This window comes from Epinephelus fuscoguttatus, linkage group LG6, assembly GCF_011397635.1.
Source record: "Epinephelus fuscoguttatus linkage group LG6, E.fuscoguttatus.final_Chr_v1".
Lineage (NCBI taxonomy): Eukaryota > Metazoa > Chordata > Actinopteri > Perciformes > Serranidae > Epinephelus > Epinephelus fuscoguttatus.
In genome coordinates, this window is record NC_064757.1 from 37,487,257 (window position 1) to 37,501,218 (window position 13,962).

At 41.8% G+C, this 13,962-nt stretch overlaps 1 protein-coding gene across 3 annotated transcripts in view; it reads right to left on the reverse strand.

Annotated features, from left to right (window-relative positions):
• Nucleotides 1–13,962, reverse strand: part of taok3a (TAO kinase 3a) — a 98,097-nt gene that overhangs the window by 16,125 nt on the left and 68,010 nt on the right. For all 3 annotated transcript variants that reach the window (XM_049578487.1, XM_049578488.1, XM_049578489.1), the window contains 3 exons: nucleotides 9,701–9,868; nucleotides 7,190–7,387; nucleotides 4,311–4,448 (listed from right to left, as the gene is read on the reverse strand). In XM_049578487.1, the coding sequence (XP_049434444.1) occupies nucleotides 4,311–4,448; nucleotides 7,190–7,387; nucleotides 9,701–9,868 (504 nt within the window). The remainder of the gene's footprint in view (nucleotides 1–4,310; nucleotides 4,449–7,189; nucleotides 7,388–9,700; nucleotides 9,869–13,962) is intronic.

Genomic DNA, 13,962 nt, shown 5'->3' on the forward strand with positions numbered 1-13,962 from the left:
AGCTGGCAGTAGGTGCACGCTTCCTTCTGCACGGTGATGCGACTGGCGGATGTAGTTTGGTAGGAAGAAAATAGTTCCCACGTCAAACTGCTCACAACGAGGTCTGTGGATTATCTTGAGTAACCGGGTCATGATCTCTGAAAAAAGACATTTCTATTGTATTTTTCAGATGTATTGTTTAAGCTGAGTGACATCTACTTCCATTACATTCAAGAGAAGGGTCGACATCTCTGTAGCTGATATCTCCAACACTCAGCAACTCACACCAAAACAATCTAGACTGATAAAAGGTAATCTGTATTTTTGATATTGGGATGAAATGCCACTTAAAGGGAAATTTCGATTTATTTCAACCTGTCTCCTATCCTAAATTTGTTTCAAGTGACTAGTGACATAAAAATAATAGTTAACATATTAGCCGTTAGCCTAGATACAGCCGGGGCGCAGAGTAGTGTCAGACCTGTTAAAACGTAAGTGAAAGGGCAACCTTCAAGTGCAAAGTTAGTCCACTAAACAAGCTTTTTTCCCACAAAGACCGCCTCATATCGTTAGGATAAATGTCAGAGAACATATAGAAAACGACAAGTAAACGTGTCGTCTTACCTTACCGGTGTGCTGCCATGTTTGTTTACCATTTAGCTCTGCTTCCCAAAGTGCGGCTGGGCTTTATCTAGAGCTCACGAGATTTCAGGCACGGTATGAGATCACTGCTTGTTCTCGCGATATTTCGGCCGCGCTTTGGAAAGCAGAGCTAAATGGTAAACAAACATGGCAGCACACCGGTAAGGTAAGACAACACGTTTACATGTCGTTTTCTATATGTTCTCTGACATTTATCCTAACGATATGAGGCGGTCTTTGTGGAAAAAAGCTTGTTTAGTGGACAAACTTTGCACTTGAAGGTTGCCCGTTCACTTACGTTTTAACAGGTCTGACGCTACTATGCGCCCCGACTGTATCTAGGCTAATGGTTAAGATGCTAACTATTATTTTTATGTCACTAGTCACTTGAAAGAAATTTAGGACGATAGGAGACAGGTTGAAATAAACCAAAATTTCCCTTTAAGGATGCTTGAGAAAGGACCATTATTACATCTATGTGAGCTAAGTTAGTAGCTAGCTTGTGCTACATGGCTTGGTGGCCATTAGCAGCTAACACTAAACAGTGCAAATAAAAGTGAAAAGCAGTGGTTTCTAACCTGGGAGTTGCGAGATAACTCTAAAGGGTTGCGAGATGAATGGACTGAAAGCCCATTTCTGCAACAAAGCTACAAAAACTGAAAGATGTATTTTTTTTGTGAGATAATTTTCTAATAATCATGCCATAATACATCGAAATAATTAGATGAATTATTATAATGGGCTGGTAACGTTTATGGGATGAAGAGCATCATAAAAAAATGACCTTATATAAAGGTCGTCGTCTTTCTTCTAATGGCAGTGATGGGAGGTTTCTGCTACACCGGATTTTGTTCTGTGGTTCAATGGCTGTACAAGATGATTTTACATACTCAGGCTTCTAAAAATAATTCATATTAAATAAGAAAATTGCTTGTAAACATCCAACCACTGACGAGTGATTGAAAGAAGACACTGCTCCATTTTAAGGGGTCAAGAAGTTGGAAACCACTGGGATAGAGACTCCTGAGGATGATTTTGAGAACGTTTTCCACAGGGAAACACACATTTTAAGGGAAACTGACATAATGATATCGTCGTTATGTATCCACAGAAGGGAAAAGTCAGGGTAAGGTGCAAGGTACATCATCAATAGACGCGTTAGGGTGGATTTTTTATTCGTGTCTCACTCTGGAATTTTAGAGCTTCTGTTTTTTGAGGGGATCAACTTCACTTTGGCATGTTTTTATTACCATCCCTCAAATTTTAAAAAGTGTAGACTGGATCTGCAGCTGGACTGAATCTTACAGCTCCTATGATGAAGAAATTTGCAGTGGTGTGTGAATACAGATAAAGGAGACCTGTGCTCCATAAAAAAACCTCACAGTGCTGGACTATCAGTGATTCACGGTCTGATCAAGGACATTATTAGGACACGGAGACACACACACACACACACACACACACACACACACACACACACACACACACACACACACACACACACACACACACACACACACCTTCTCTGCTCACGTGCTCTCGTGTCTGGTTTAAGACCTGACAGCAGAAGGGGCTCACAATTAAAACCATTGGGTCATGGATGGGTAAACACATACACAAACACACACACACATACGCTTACACACACACACACACACACACACACACACAACACCACAACTACTTACTAGTTACTAGAGCCGGTTTCCATGACAACAGACAGGGAGGGAGAGAGGGAGAGAGGAAGAGAGACACGGAGAAAGAAAGACAGAGAGAGAGAAATCCACCCCCTTCAACTCAGAATATGGAGTCAGATCTGAGAATGATGTATTACCGAGTGCAGGAGAGGAAGAAATAAAGGAGAGGGCGGAGGGAGGGGAGTGGTAATGTGAAGCGTAGTACAAGAGAAGAAAACAATGGGAGTGAGGTGAATGAGAGGAAAGACAGCAGAGAAACAGAGATACGTATATAGAGACAGAGACCGAGGAAGAGGTAAAGACCAAAAGGAATAAAAAATAATAGAATAAATATCAATAGGTGGGTCCACAAAGGAAAGAGAGGCGGTTTAAAACATCTGTTTGTTCCACATCACACACTTCGAGACATTACAGTACATCTCACCCAGACTCAACGTTCCACCGCCACATTCGCAGGCAGGTTTGTATAGAAGGAAACAAAAAGATGCCCCGTCTGTGCCCTCGTCGGCTGCTATTGTGTAAACACAACAGTCTGAGAAACATTTTGGCGTCTGCAAGAAGTAGTTTTTCCAATTTTTGGCTTTCAAAGCAACACAATGTTCAAGGTGAGTGTTGCACAAATTAATGATCCTGAAACACTTTCAGCAGACAAAAACATGTTTTAGGATCTTAAAAAGAAACTGGTTGTATGTCTACTTGAACCAGTCAAGTAGCAGTTACAGTTTACATCCATGTCTGTCCAGACTGATGTGGAGCCATGACAGTGGATCATGCATCAAATATGGACATTGCTGCAGAGAAGCTACATCTTCTAAAAAACACACACACACACATCACAGTGTCTGACCAAATGTTTCCCCTTCTGGTCCTGAGATATGGTCTGCGAAGTTGACATTTGACCTTTTGGATATAAAGTATCATCACTTCATCATTGTATCCTGTTTGACAAATGTGTGGAATTTTCTCATACTTGTGTTATCAATTCTTAAATTATGGCCAAAAACATGTTTTGTGAGGTCACAGTGACCTTTGACCACCAAAATCTAATCAGGTCTTCCTTCAGTCGACACTTTCAAGAAAGTCTTTCAAGGTGTTCTTGAGATATTGCGTTCACAAGATGGAGACGGACGAGGTTGCAGCGGCCTTGACCTTTGACCGCCAAAATCGAATTATCATTGTTGACTCTAACTGGATGTTTGTGCCAAATTTGAAGAAATACCCTCAAGGCATTCTTGAGATATCATGTTCAGAAGAATGGGACTGACAACCTGAAAACATTATGCCTCCAGCCACGTTTGTCGCTAGCCCCTTTTACACTGCCAGATTTTCGGCAAATGTTGGGCCATTTTGCTGGCAAGCTGTGAGCATTTAGACACACAGAGCTGGATTGGAGAGTTGATCCGAGGTGCCCAATTTTCCACCTCGTAGGGTAGACATATTGGCGGAATCTTTTTGGTTTACACAGAACGAGGTGCCCTTCTGCCACGGGAGGAGCTGTTGATGACGCCGCACGTGCGACCCACTGGCAGTGGATAAACAGGAAACAGCTGATAGCAGGCATGAGCAGCTAGTAGTAAGAAGGAAACGCAAACCTGACAGACACTGTAAAGATGAGCAACTGGGGAGACAAGGAATTGCGCGCCCTCCTTGCCCTCACAAACGAAGAGGCCATCAACCAAGTGACGGGGACGGTGAAGGACGGGCCAACTTATGAGAGAATTGCCGAAGGACTGACCAGCCGCAGCTTCCCTCCCATGTCAGTGTTTACGTCACACGCTGAGCTACATGTTTTGTTACTTGCTCACGCAACCCATTGCCCCGAAAAAGGTGCATTCTGTATAAACAAAAGTAGGTAGGCGGCATTTTGCTGCACTCCTCGATTTTGTTTTTATACTGCCAATGCTGAAAAAGACTGACTGGGCTTTCCTGCAAATTTGCACAATTCCTATTTAAAAAGGGCTGAAAAAGAGGGACCAGTTTTGTTAAACTCACCAGTGATGCTGATTTGATGGTGGCAAAGCGACCCTGGTTCTTGTAGTTTTGGGCCTGGCTGCTCTTGTCAGAGGAGGACGGCCTCAGCCCTTGCCGGTGGTCCCTGTGTATCCCGTCGTCCCAGTTGAACTGATGGTCCTGTGTCAAACACACACATACAGACAATGTGGAGAAATGCAAACTGAGCACAAGTCATCCATTAAGTCTCAGAGTTGTCCTGTAAAATGATGAAAAAATGGGACTGGAGTGAACATGGTGTAAAAATGAAGATGCTTCAGGACACTCCACAGATTGTAACTTACTAAAAACTGTGCCAGTGTTTAAACTCGTCGCCATCACTCTGTGACTTTTTGAATAACAAAAATTCCCCGTTGATTTTAATCAAATGGCATCTAAACTTCAAAGGGAATTTTCCAGCATTTGCTAAAACTGTGTCAACTGTAACCTTGCAAAACATGATGACATGTCAACACTCAACCCCCCCCCCCCCCCCCCCCCAAACATTTTTGAGGAAGCAGGGGACCAAAGCATTGACTCATGTGAGGAGGGAACTTCATCAGCATCTGAAAACAATATGTGTCACTTTCATTTGTTCTCAGCTCAGCCCCTGAACTTGAAACAACACATTGGCTGTCTGTTCATCAAGTGACATCCCTATTCATGCACTGTCAAAAATACAAAGAGCAGATGAAGAAAGAGAATGAAAGAGCAGTGACAGCCCTCTCCTCACAAATGTTTAAGTCATATGAGAATGTCATGCATTGTGTTGACCTCTGTCTGCTGAATGTTTATATGTATATGTGTGTGTGTGTGTGTGTGTGTGTGTGTATGTGTGTGTAGGATGACAGAGCGGTAAGTGGGGAAATGGTGGGGAGTGTGTGCTGCTTGTCAACATGTGTACTCAGCCTTTGTTCTCGAAGTGTGAACAGTGTTTGTGATGAACTTGAAACGATCTGCCAAACAGTGAGGACTGTGTCGATGGTTTCCATGGTTTCAGGCGGGGGGGATTTCGCATACACTTGTAAATAGTAAGAGACACCCAGAGGATGTTTGCCCGGCGCCACGCATTCTTTCCATTTTAGAGTGCACAGTCATTACCTCATAGAAGAGCTGATTGTATTAGTAACACTGCACATGTTGATTATGCTTGCTGTGTTTTTTTACGTGTTCTCTGCGGACTAAGATTCTTATAAACATAGGCACATGGCATTTGTGCAAGAGTATTTACTACTGTGAAAGTACTTCTTGACCAGATCAAATCAGAGGACAATTACTGGGAAGTAAAAAAGTTGTCCTTGTCTGAAATCAGGCTTCAGCTCCCCCAGTGAGGACTTAACTTTTGCTGGTGTTTATTTGTTTGTCTCCATATTATCTAGAAGTATTCGAGAGCTTGAGCACCCATTAGATACTCTGAGGACGTAGCAGAGTTTTAACTGCGAGCTTGACTCTGTCTTCATATGATATGGAAGTGCATCATTTAGCACAACAATGTAAACTGTTGCCATCTGACAATAGTCAACTAAAAAGTGCACAATAATTATCACCTTAACAACTAGAGGTTGTAAATGGACATGTTTTTAAAAGAAGGTAGCTTGCTGACTGAGCGCCCTGCCTCTACAGGTTGCTGAGTTAGTCTATATTTGCATTGTTGCATGTAGTTTTTGCATTCCTGTACTCCTCGCGAGGCTAGTGACAGAGTTCAGTTTGGAGAGGCAGAGGAATGTTTTTTTTATTTTTTATTTTATATTATAATACGGGAGATTTACGGGAAAATACTAATACGGGAGGACGGCGGGAAAGAGGGGGAAAATACGGTAGTTTTCTGGCCAAAACAGGAGACTTGACAGCTATGGGCTTGCTGTTGCTCTGAAAACAGGTTGGACGCCAGTTCACTGAGGCATGGAGCAGGTTAGAACATCTTTGGTGGGAAACACTGACACAAGCTAATGTTCGCTCGTTCACATCGTGTCCAGTTAGAAAATGTTTTCTGGCGTTTTCACACAGTATTCTGTATAATGTCTTACAGTGTTTTAGTCTGTGTTTACTTGTTCTGACAGGACGGTGTGGACAGAATTTACACGGCCTCTCCAGCATGAACTAAATACCCAATTTCAAATGTAGTTTTGAACTAATGGCAGCACTTTAAAGTGAAAGTTCACCCCTAAAAAATTACGTATTTTGCCTTTTACCCACTATTTATCAGTCTAGATTGTTTTGGTGTGAGTTAACGGGTGTTGGAGATATCAGTCTTCGAGATGTCTGCCTTCTCTTGAAAATTACGGAACTAGATGTTACTAGCTGTGCACACTTCTTTCTGCGCAGTGACAGGCGTAGTTCAGTAGAAAGAAAATAGTTCTGACAAGATCTGTGGATTACTTTGAGTCACCAGGTCATGATTTCGGAAAGAGACACTACTGTTGAGTTTTTAAGATGTATATTTTTTGTGTTTTGAGTGCCATCAAGATACATTACATTTAAGAGAAGGCAGACATCTCAAACACTCACACCCAAACAATCTGTCTTTTTAAAGGGGGGCATAATCACGAGCGGTTGCTATGCCAGAGTGTTCCTTCTGATCACTAAGGGTACATTTCTTAACTCACTGTTGTCATAGCTTGATGTATTTTTGTTGGGCTGACATATCGTTATGGTGTCGTAAAAACTTGATTTACAACTTTGTATGGTTTGTGAAAACTAGTTATGAATATATTGGAACATGACGAGTTGTGTTGATGAAAGAGTACATTTGGGATCCACTGAGAACTGCTCACATTGCTTTCCAGTTTGGTACAGTGTGACTTGTAATCTGTTATCGAGCCGTAAATGTTCATCACCTCCCTCCCACCATCCAACACCTCACCCCCACCCACAACCTTTACCTTCTTGGTGTGTGGGGAGGATTCCAGGGTGCTGCTGTAGTCCTGGGGGTGCATCATGGTCATGTCGGAGCAGCTGTCGTCCGGCACCTCCTGCATGCTGTTCACACTGCTGCTCTGGCTGCCCGTGCTCACCGAGGTGCTGGGGATGGAGTGGTTGCTGCCCAGGCTGTTCATCTTAAAGCTGGCTGCCTCGCTGTCCTGCAAGAACAAACAAACACCGGCATTTATTCCTAAACACATGCTTCCACAAATGAACACTCAACTGTTATGAAATTATACACAGATGCAACTACAGGCCTCTCCAAACTGCATCGTTAAATGCAGTCAGCTCTATACAAGGGAAATAACCACTGACCTCTAGATTGCATTAGAGTCAAAGTCACGCTAAATTGCCTATTAACCTCTAACTGTTCAGATGTGTATGTGTGTATTATTCACCTGAGTCAATTCTTATGTTAATGCCCATCTGTCTGTATGAGATGTCTTCAGATTAGAAGGCCAATTGAGTGTGTGTACATGACAGACAAAGGGATTCGAGCTGCATAGGTTTTAGGTGCAGCAGACAATTCAGTTAAATCTACAGTAACAGCCTGTATCAGGATGTTATCATCAGTCTTTCCACATGCAGCGTGTCTTCCCCAGAAACCGGAAAACGAGGTTTGGGGCTGCAGAGTTTCCTCAGTAAGGCCTTCAGTGGCGTCTTGTTGCAGTGAGCTCTGGTGGCTGCTCTGAAATGCTCCACATGGTGTAGGATGACACCGCTGTGGCTGCTGGCTGCCCATGCCTGCTCATGCTGCCTCAGGTCAGGTCAACTAAGGGTCATTTCATCTCAATGTCAGGCTACCATGGCTGCAGGTGGAAGGCTCCTGTTTGTTGTGATGTGAAGGTGGCGGACTGCTGTGAGCAGCCGTCAAAAAAAAGCCTTATTAGAACGGAAAGAAGGCCATTTGGACAAGAGTCCTGGTTCCTCCCTCTATGAGACGTAGGCCTAGTCCACCGGGACACAGGTATTTTAACCTCCTTCATTCTTAGAAGAATTCCTTTCCGCAAACACTGCTATTAGCATTTAGCACTCCCAGTTTCCTCATCTCGAAGTCAATGGTTTTTTTGAACGGGTTTTTGCCTGACGGTCTGTCGTTAAGATGAGCTTTAAAGACTTTCACGTTCTGCTCTACGACATGAAACTCATCAATAAATACCCCACTCAAAAATTTTAAAGCCCTTATGTGTTTTAAAAAAAGGCAGTTGCTCTTTTGCTTTTGGCGACTGCATTCAGGCTTTAACAATCATTTGTGAGAATTATCTTGCTGAATAAAATGTGTAAGAATCACAAACTTTTGTTGCCACAGGGCTTGTTTTCTGCTATAATCCAAAATCCAATGGAAAAATCCACGTGGCTTTTTGTCGAGGGAACCAGGGCGATGTTGACTTATGTTTTGGCCTACAAAAAACCATTATCCCTGAAGCATTCAATTACGAAGGCTACCTTGACCTCCGCAGCACATTCTGTCGCCTCTGTTCCTGCCTATGTCGCCAGCCTATGTGTAAAGATGTGTGTGTATACATTCATTTTTTGAGATATTTTTTCCAGGTATCTCATGTCATGATACTCTGAATTTTTACAAATTTACTATTTTTTAAATTATTTTCTATTTGTTCACCTGTCATGTCATTATCTGCGTCTTTTGGAGTGCCTGGATTGCCTTCCTGTGTATAGTGGAGGAGTAACTGTACATTTATAAACATGTAAAAAGGCATCTTAGTGAGGTTACAGAGGGGATAGCTGCAAACACTCTGACGTCTCAAGCCACTGTTTCTTTGTTTTCCTGCCTACACTTCTTCTGCATGTGGACCCCAGCTATTTTAATAATCTATTAATTGTTGCATAAGTGTCAAAAAATTATAAGTTCCAATTTTTCAAATGTAAAGATTTGTTGATTTTCTCTGCTTAATATCATTAGAAACCGAATATGTTAGTGGTTGAGACAGCTGGGCAGACAAAGAAATTTGAAGACATTAATTTGCACTCTAAGAAACTGTAACAGGTATTTGTCTACATCTTCAGGCATTTTATAGACCAAACAATTAATCAATGAATCCAGACAAGGACAGGCAGATTAACTGATAATAACAACCATCATTAGTTGCAGCCCTACGCTGCTGTTTGGAGCCTGTACCTGTCTGACTATTGATTGTTGCATTAAGAGGACAACCTGGTTGTTATTCATCTGTATTCTATCAACTACTGTCTCTGTTGGCTCTAGTATTGTTTCTGTGTCTGTTCCCTGTAGTATCTGTACACACACTGTGGACTTGAAATGTGTCTGTTTGACGACAGACTTCACTTTGAGGTGAAAGTTAGAGCATTGTGAGCAGAATTTAAATGGAGCTTAACTGGTTTTATGTTTTTAACCCCTTGCCTCTCCTGACAGACTCTATAATGCATCCCTGTATTATTTCTTTTCCACTGATCTTTTGCATCAACCATTCCCTCTTCCCTCCTCCTCCCACCTCTTCCTCCTCCTGGCTCTCTCCCATGGGCCCGTTGTGTTTCTCCTGGTAGAGGATCTTCTTCATCTTGCGGTACTGCAGGTTGTCCAGCTCGCGCACCGCATCCTTGGTCCTCTGGATGAGGTCGATGAGAATGCGCGGCGAGCGTTCCCGACGCACAAAATCATGCTGGACAGAGAAGAAGAGGGAGAAAGAGAATTAGTTAGTTGGCTGAGAAGTTATTTAAAGATTTCAATTTAAAAGTCATATTTTCATGCAGTAATCTGATTTAATTAAAGTTATGTTTCAACTCCAGCCTTCATATAATAAAATTTTTGGATGCTAATGACTTTTTTTCCCCCCAAAATAGCTGACTAGCAATTTAGAAATTTTCACTTTAAGGGTATACCATGCAGGAATTGTTGGCTACTGTTTGCAAACAGTATTGCCAGTAAAAGTGTAAGCCAACCCCGGTTTTGTCCACTTGCCATTTCACCTTCCTATATTTGCGTTTTTTGGTGCTGTGTCAATGAATTTTGTAGCTTCCTCTTGGATGCATGTTGCTTACGGTCTGGCACCTGGGGTCTCATTTATAAAACAATGCGCAGGATCCATACTAAAAATGTAGGTACGGACAAAAGCCAAAAATTTCTACAATCAGGCTCCCACCTCAACATCTGCATCGCAAATTTCCTGTCTCTATAATGTTTGTAAGCATGGGTCAAAGTTTCTCCCATCAAGTCTGTATTTATACATCACAACTTTTCCATGGAAAGTGGTGTACACCTCTTTCAAGATTCGTTTTGCGAGTATGAAGTGTTTACCTTTACCTTGGATGCTCTTCTTAGGAATTTTTTGTTTACTTTTATGGCACAGCTGAAGCACTCTACAAATGAAATTGTTATGGCTCTAGTCATGCCTAAAAAGAGCATGCGTGTTATTTCTCTAGTTTTTGGAGGCACTGGAGAGAGTGTTTGTATGTCTTTTAGATATGGTTCCAATGTTTTTTGGGGGTTTTTTTGTGTGTTATCCTGGTGTCTGATTGTTGTTACTGTTTCTTGTAGTTGTGTGTTTATATGGACCGAACTGAGTCTGAAATAAAGATTGATTGATTGATATAAATGAGACCCTTGATTGCTACCTTTTATAAAGTCTCGACCTCACCTGCAGGCTATGTCCACAAACAACCTGAGCATAGCCAAATAAGGAGGAAATCAGAAAATACAGGGCACGGGTCTATACATTGTTTTTTTATTTTGAAAATCCTGCATCATATACCTTTAAAATGTCTGTGTGTTCGAATACAACTGTCACCTATTAATTAAATATATTAACAGCAAACTTTTAACATTTTTGGGACGTTATGTCAGAAAAAAAAGTGGCATGTGTTGGAAGAAGCTAGGGCTTTAAATGAAATCAGATCGGTAAAACTGTGGTTTGAGAATGTCACAAATCTACAGGACCTTTAAGTATTTACATGCTGTGTCCTTCAAGATAAATTGTGTTCACAGGTTGGCTAATTTCACACTTTTAGGACTGTACTGCCTTCAACTTCTTTCATCCAGTGTTTTATTTCCATGAGCACCACAACTGTGACGATCACTAGAGGGCGCCTGTAGGTTGCTCTGCCTGTCCTGGGAGCCCCAGCACTCTCCTTGAGTACAGTGAACACAACTGTGTAAGATTGTCCATAAAATTGATTTTCATAAATACTCTTAATCCTTTTCATTCCAATGAATAACTGTATTTGCTTTGGCACCAATTTAATGGCAGCTTCAAATAAATTATACAGGCACTGAATAATGGGCTGATGATTAACTGCAACATTTCAGTCTTTTAATCTGACGACCCACGGACCTTAACCTCCCTTAAGTATACAGGACCACGCTATTTATACACTGGATCTTAGCAACCCTAAAATTTCTTACCAAAACAAAGTCCTACAGGGAGAAAGTTAAATCCCTGTACACTGAAATTATACAAAAGGTCAGACTGTCTCTATACGAACATGATTATTTAATATTTTCTGAGACAGTTTTGAACTTAAGTGTTTAGATCACATTCCCAAGCTGTGACAAGCTCTACAATAAGAAGCCAACCTTTCTGTGATTTGATGGAGGTGTAATTTGGCGGAGGTCGGGGCATTATGCATTTATGTAATTATTTATTTTGTGTTACATAACCAGCAGGTCAGAGTAGGTGTGTGAGGCTGGTGGGGTCGGGTAAGAACGAGGTGGTGAGGATGTATGTGTTGTTTTTTATTCAAATTAATGTACTTTTCTTTAGCATTTAACTGTACTGACATCAATATGAAAATAAATAAAGAAAGAAAGCATATCTCCTCTCCCCTGTGCTTCCACCCACTCCACCACACACATATATTCACACCTCCCCTTAGTCACTCTCATTCATAAAATATTGTGTGCCTAAATGGCTGAAATGTATGCAACCCGCGAGTACAGGACTAAAATATATATACTGTATAAAAACCGATATTTTTAGGTCTATTTCCAGCTCTCTGTCTCTGCACACCTTCCTCTCCATGTGACAGATGCTGGTGTAATGGGTTAGTCAGGACACAGGGGAATGACATCACGCTCTGAAAATAGAGATGGGAGTGATTTGTCCCGTTTTCTGACGGACCCACACCAGAGTGTGGGTGGTCGGCCACCCCCACCCATCGACCAGTGGAAAGTTATCTCTGGGATTCTTCCTCATTATAAGGTTACTGTTAAGAAGAAGCGACAGCATCTTTAGTCCTTTCCCTGAATGTATGCCGTAGCATCACCAGCCTCCTCTACCAGATGTACTAATCCATCCTCACAGATTTACTCCGTCAGGTATCATCAGTTTGTGATGTTACATGCAGTTTATTGCATATTGTTAATAATATTTTTTCAGTCTGCTTCAGTACATCTTGTTCACTTCCACTGCAGTCACAGCAGTGACAGAGAACAGGCCTAACATGCTTGATGTATTAAAGGAACAGTTCAACATTTTGGGGATGTAAGCTCATTCTCTTTCTTGTCCAGCGTTAGATGAGAAGATTTATCACTCATATCTGTGCAGCAAATATATAGGTGGAGCTGAGCCTGTACAATATTCAGTTTTTTTAAATCATCAACTTGCATGATAAACACATTGTGAGAGACTGGGATATTGAGCTCAAGGATTTTTTGAGATAACTGAATGAGGGCCTTTGGTTCATTCATTTTCTGTAACCACTTATCCTGTTAGGGGTCGTGGCGGGGCACGATCCTAACGTAGCTGACACTGGGCGAGAGGCAGGGTTCACCCTGGATAGGTCACCAGACTATCACAGGGCTGACCCATAGAGACAGACAACCATTCACACTCACATTCACACCTACGGACAATTTAGAGTCACCAGTTAACCTGCATGTCTTTGGACTGTGGGAGGAAGCTGGAGCACCTGGAGAAAACCCACGCTGACATGGGGAGAACATGCAAACTCCACACAGATGGGCTCCCAGGGTTCGAACCCCCCACCAGGAGCCTTCTTGCTGTGATGCGACAATGCTAACCACAGCACCACTGTACCACTGCTGGACCAGTTCAACGCCTATGTTGTTCAATAAATTAATGTTGGAAATAACTTCCCTCGCAATTCACCAAAATTAGCCGACAACCACTGAAATGGAACGAGAGTAGAATGGACATTCCCAATCAAAGTGGCAGCCATTTTTATCTGTACCGCTGCCATTACAATCGCTGTAGCGGGCTAACTTTCATATGAACAAACTGACTTGTGGCAAGTCATGAACTTGTTGAGGCTGAGGTTTTGTTGTAACAAGCAGCGGAGTTACATTTTCAAATAAGCAATCTGTAACTCACTTAACTATTACCTTAACTGTTACTTCCCTGTTTATTTTGTTAGCATTAATTAAATGTTGGTTGAAACATATAAACTGAAACTGTAGCTGCCCTCGCAGAATGAGGAATATCCGCTGCTCAGTGGACAGCTGAGAGGCAAAGACAGCACGGATAAACAGCGTGCCAATCAGCATATTTTCACAAACAACACAGTGAATTAAGAGTTTATTTTGCACAAACCAGAGTTTATGATCGCTGGAACAGTGGACTAATAAATTAGATGATTAATAAGACTAACTAAGATTGTTTTTGTTTTTGTTTTATGAGTTAACAAGCTAACGTTCCTCTTAGTTCAGTAAAACAGAAAAAAGTAGATTGATTTCCGAAGCATTTTTCTGCTTATTAAGGAAGATAGCTAAAATCAGCCAAAACAGAGTTCTCAAACTTGT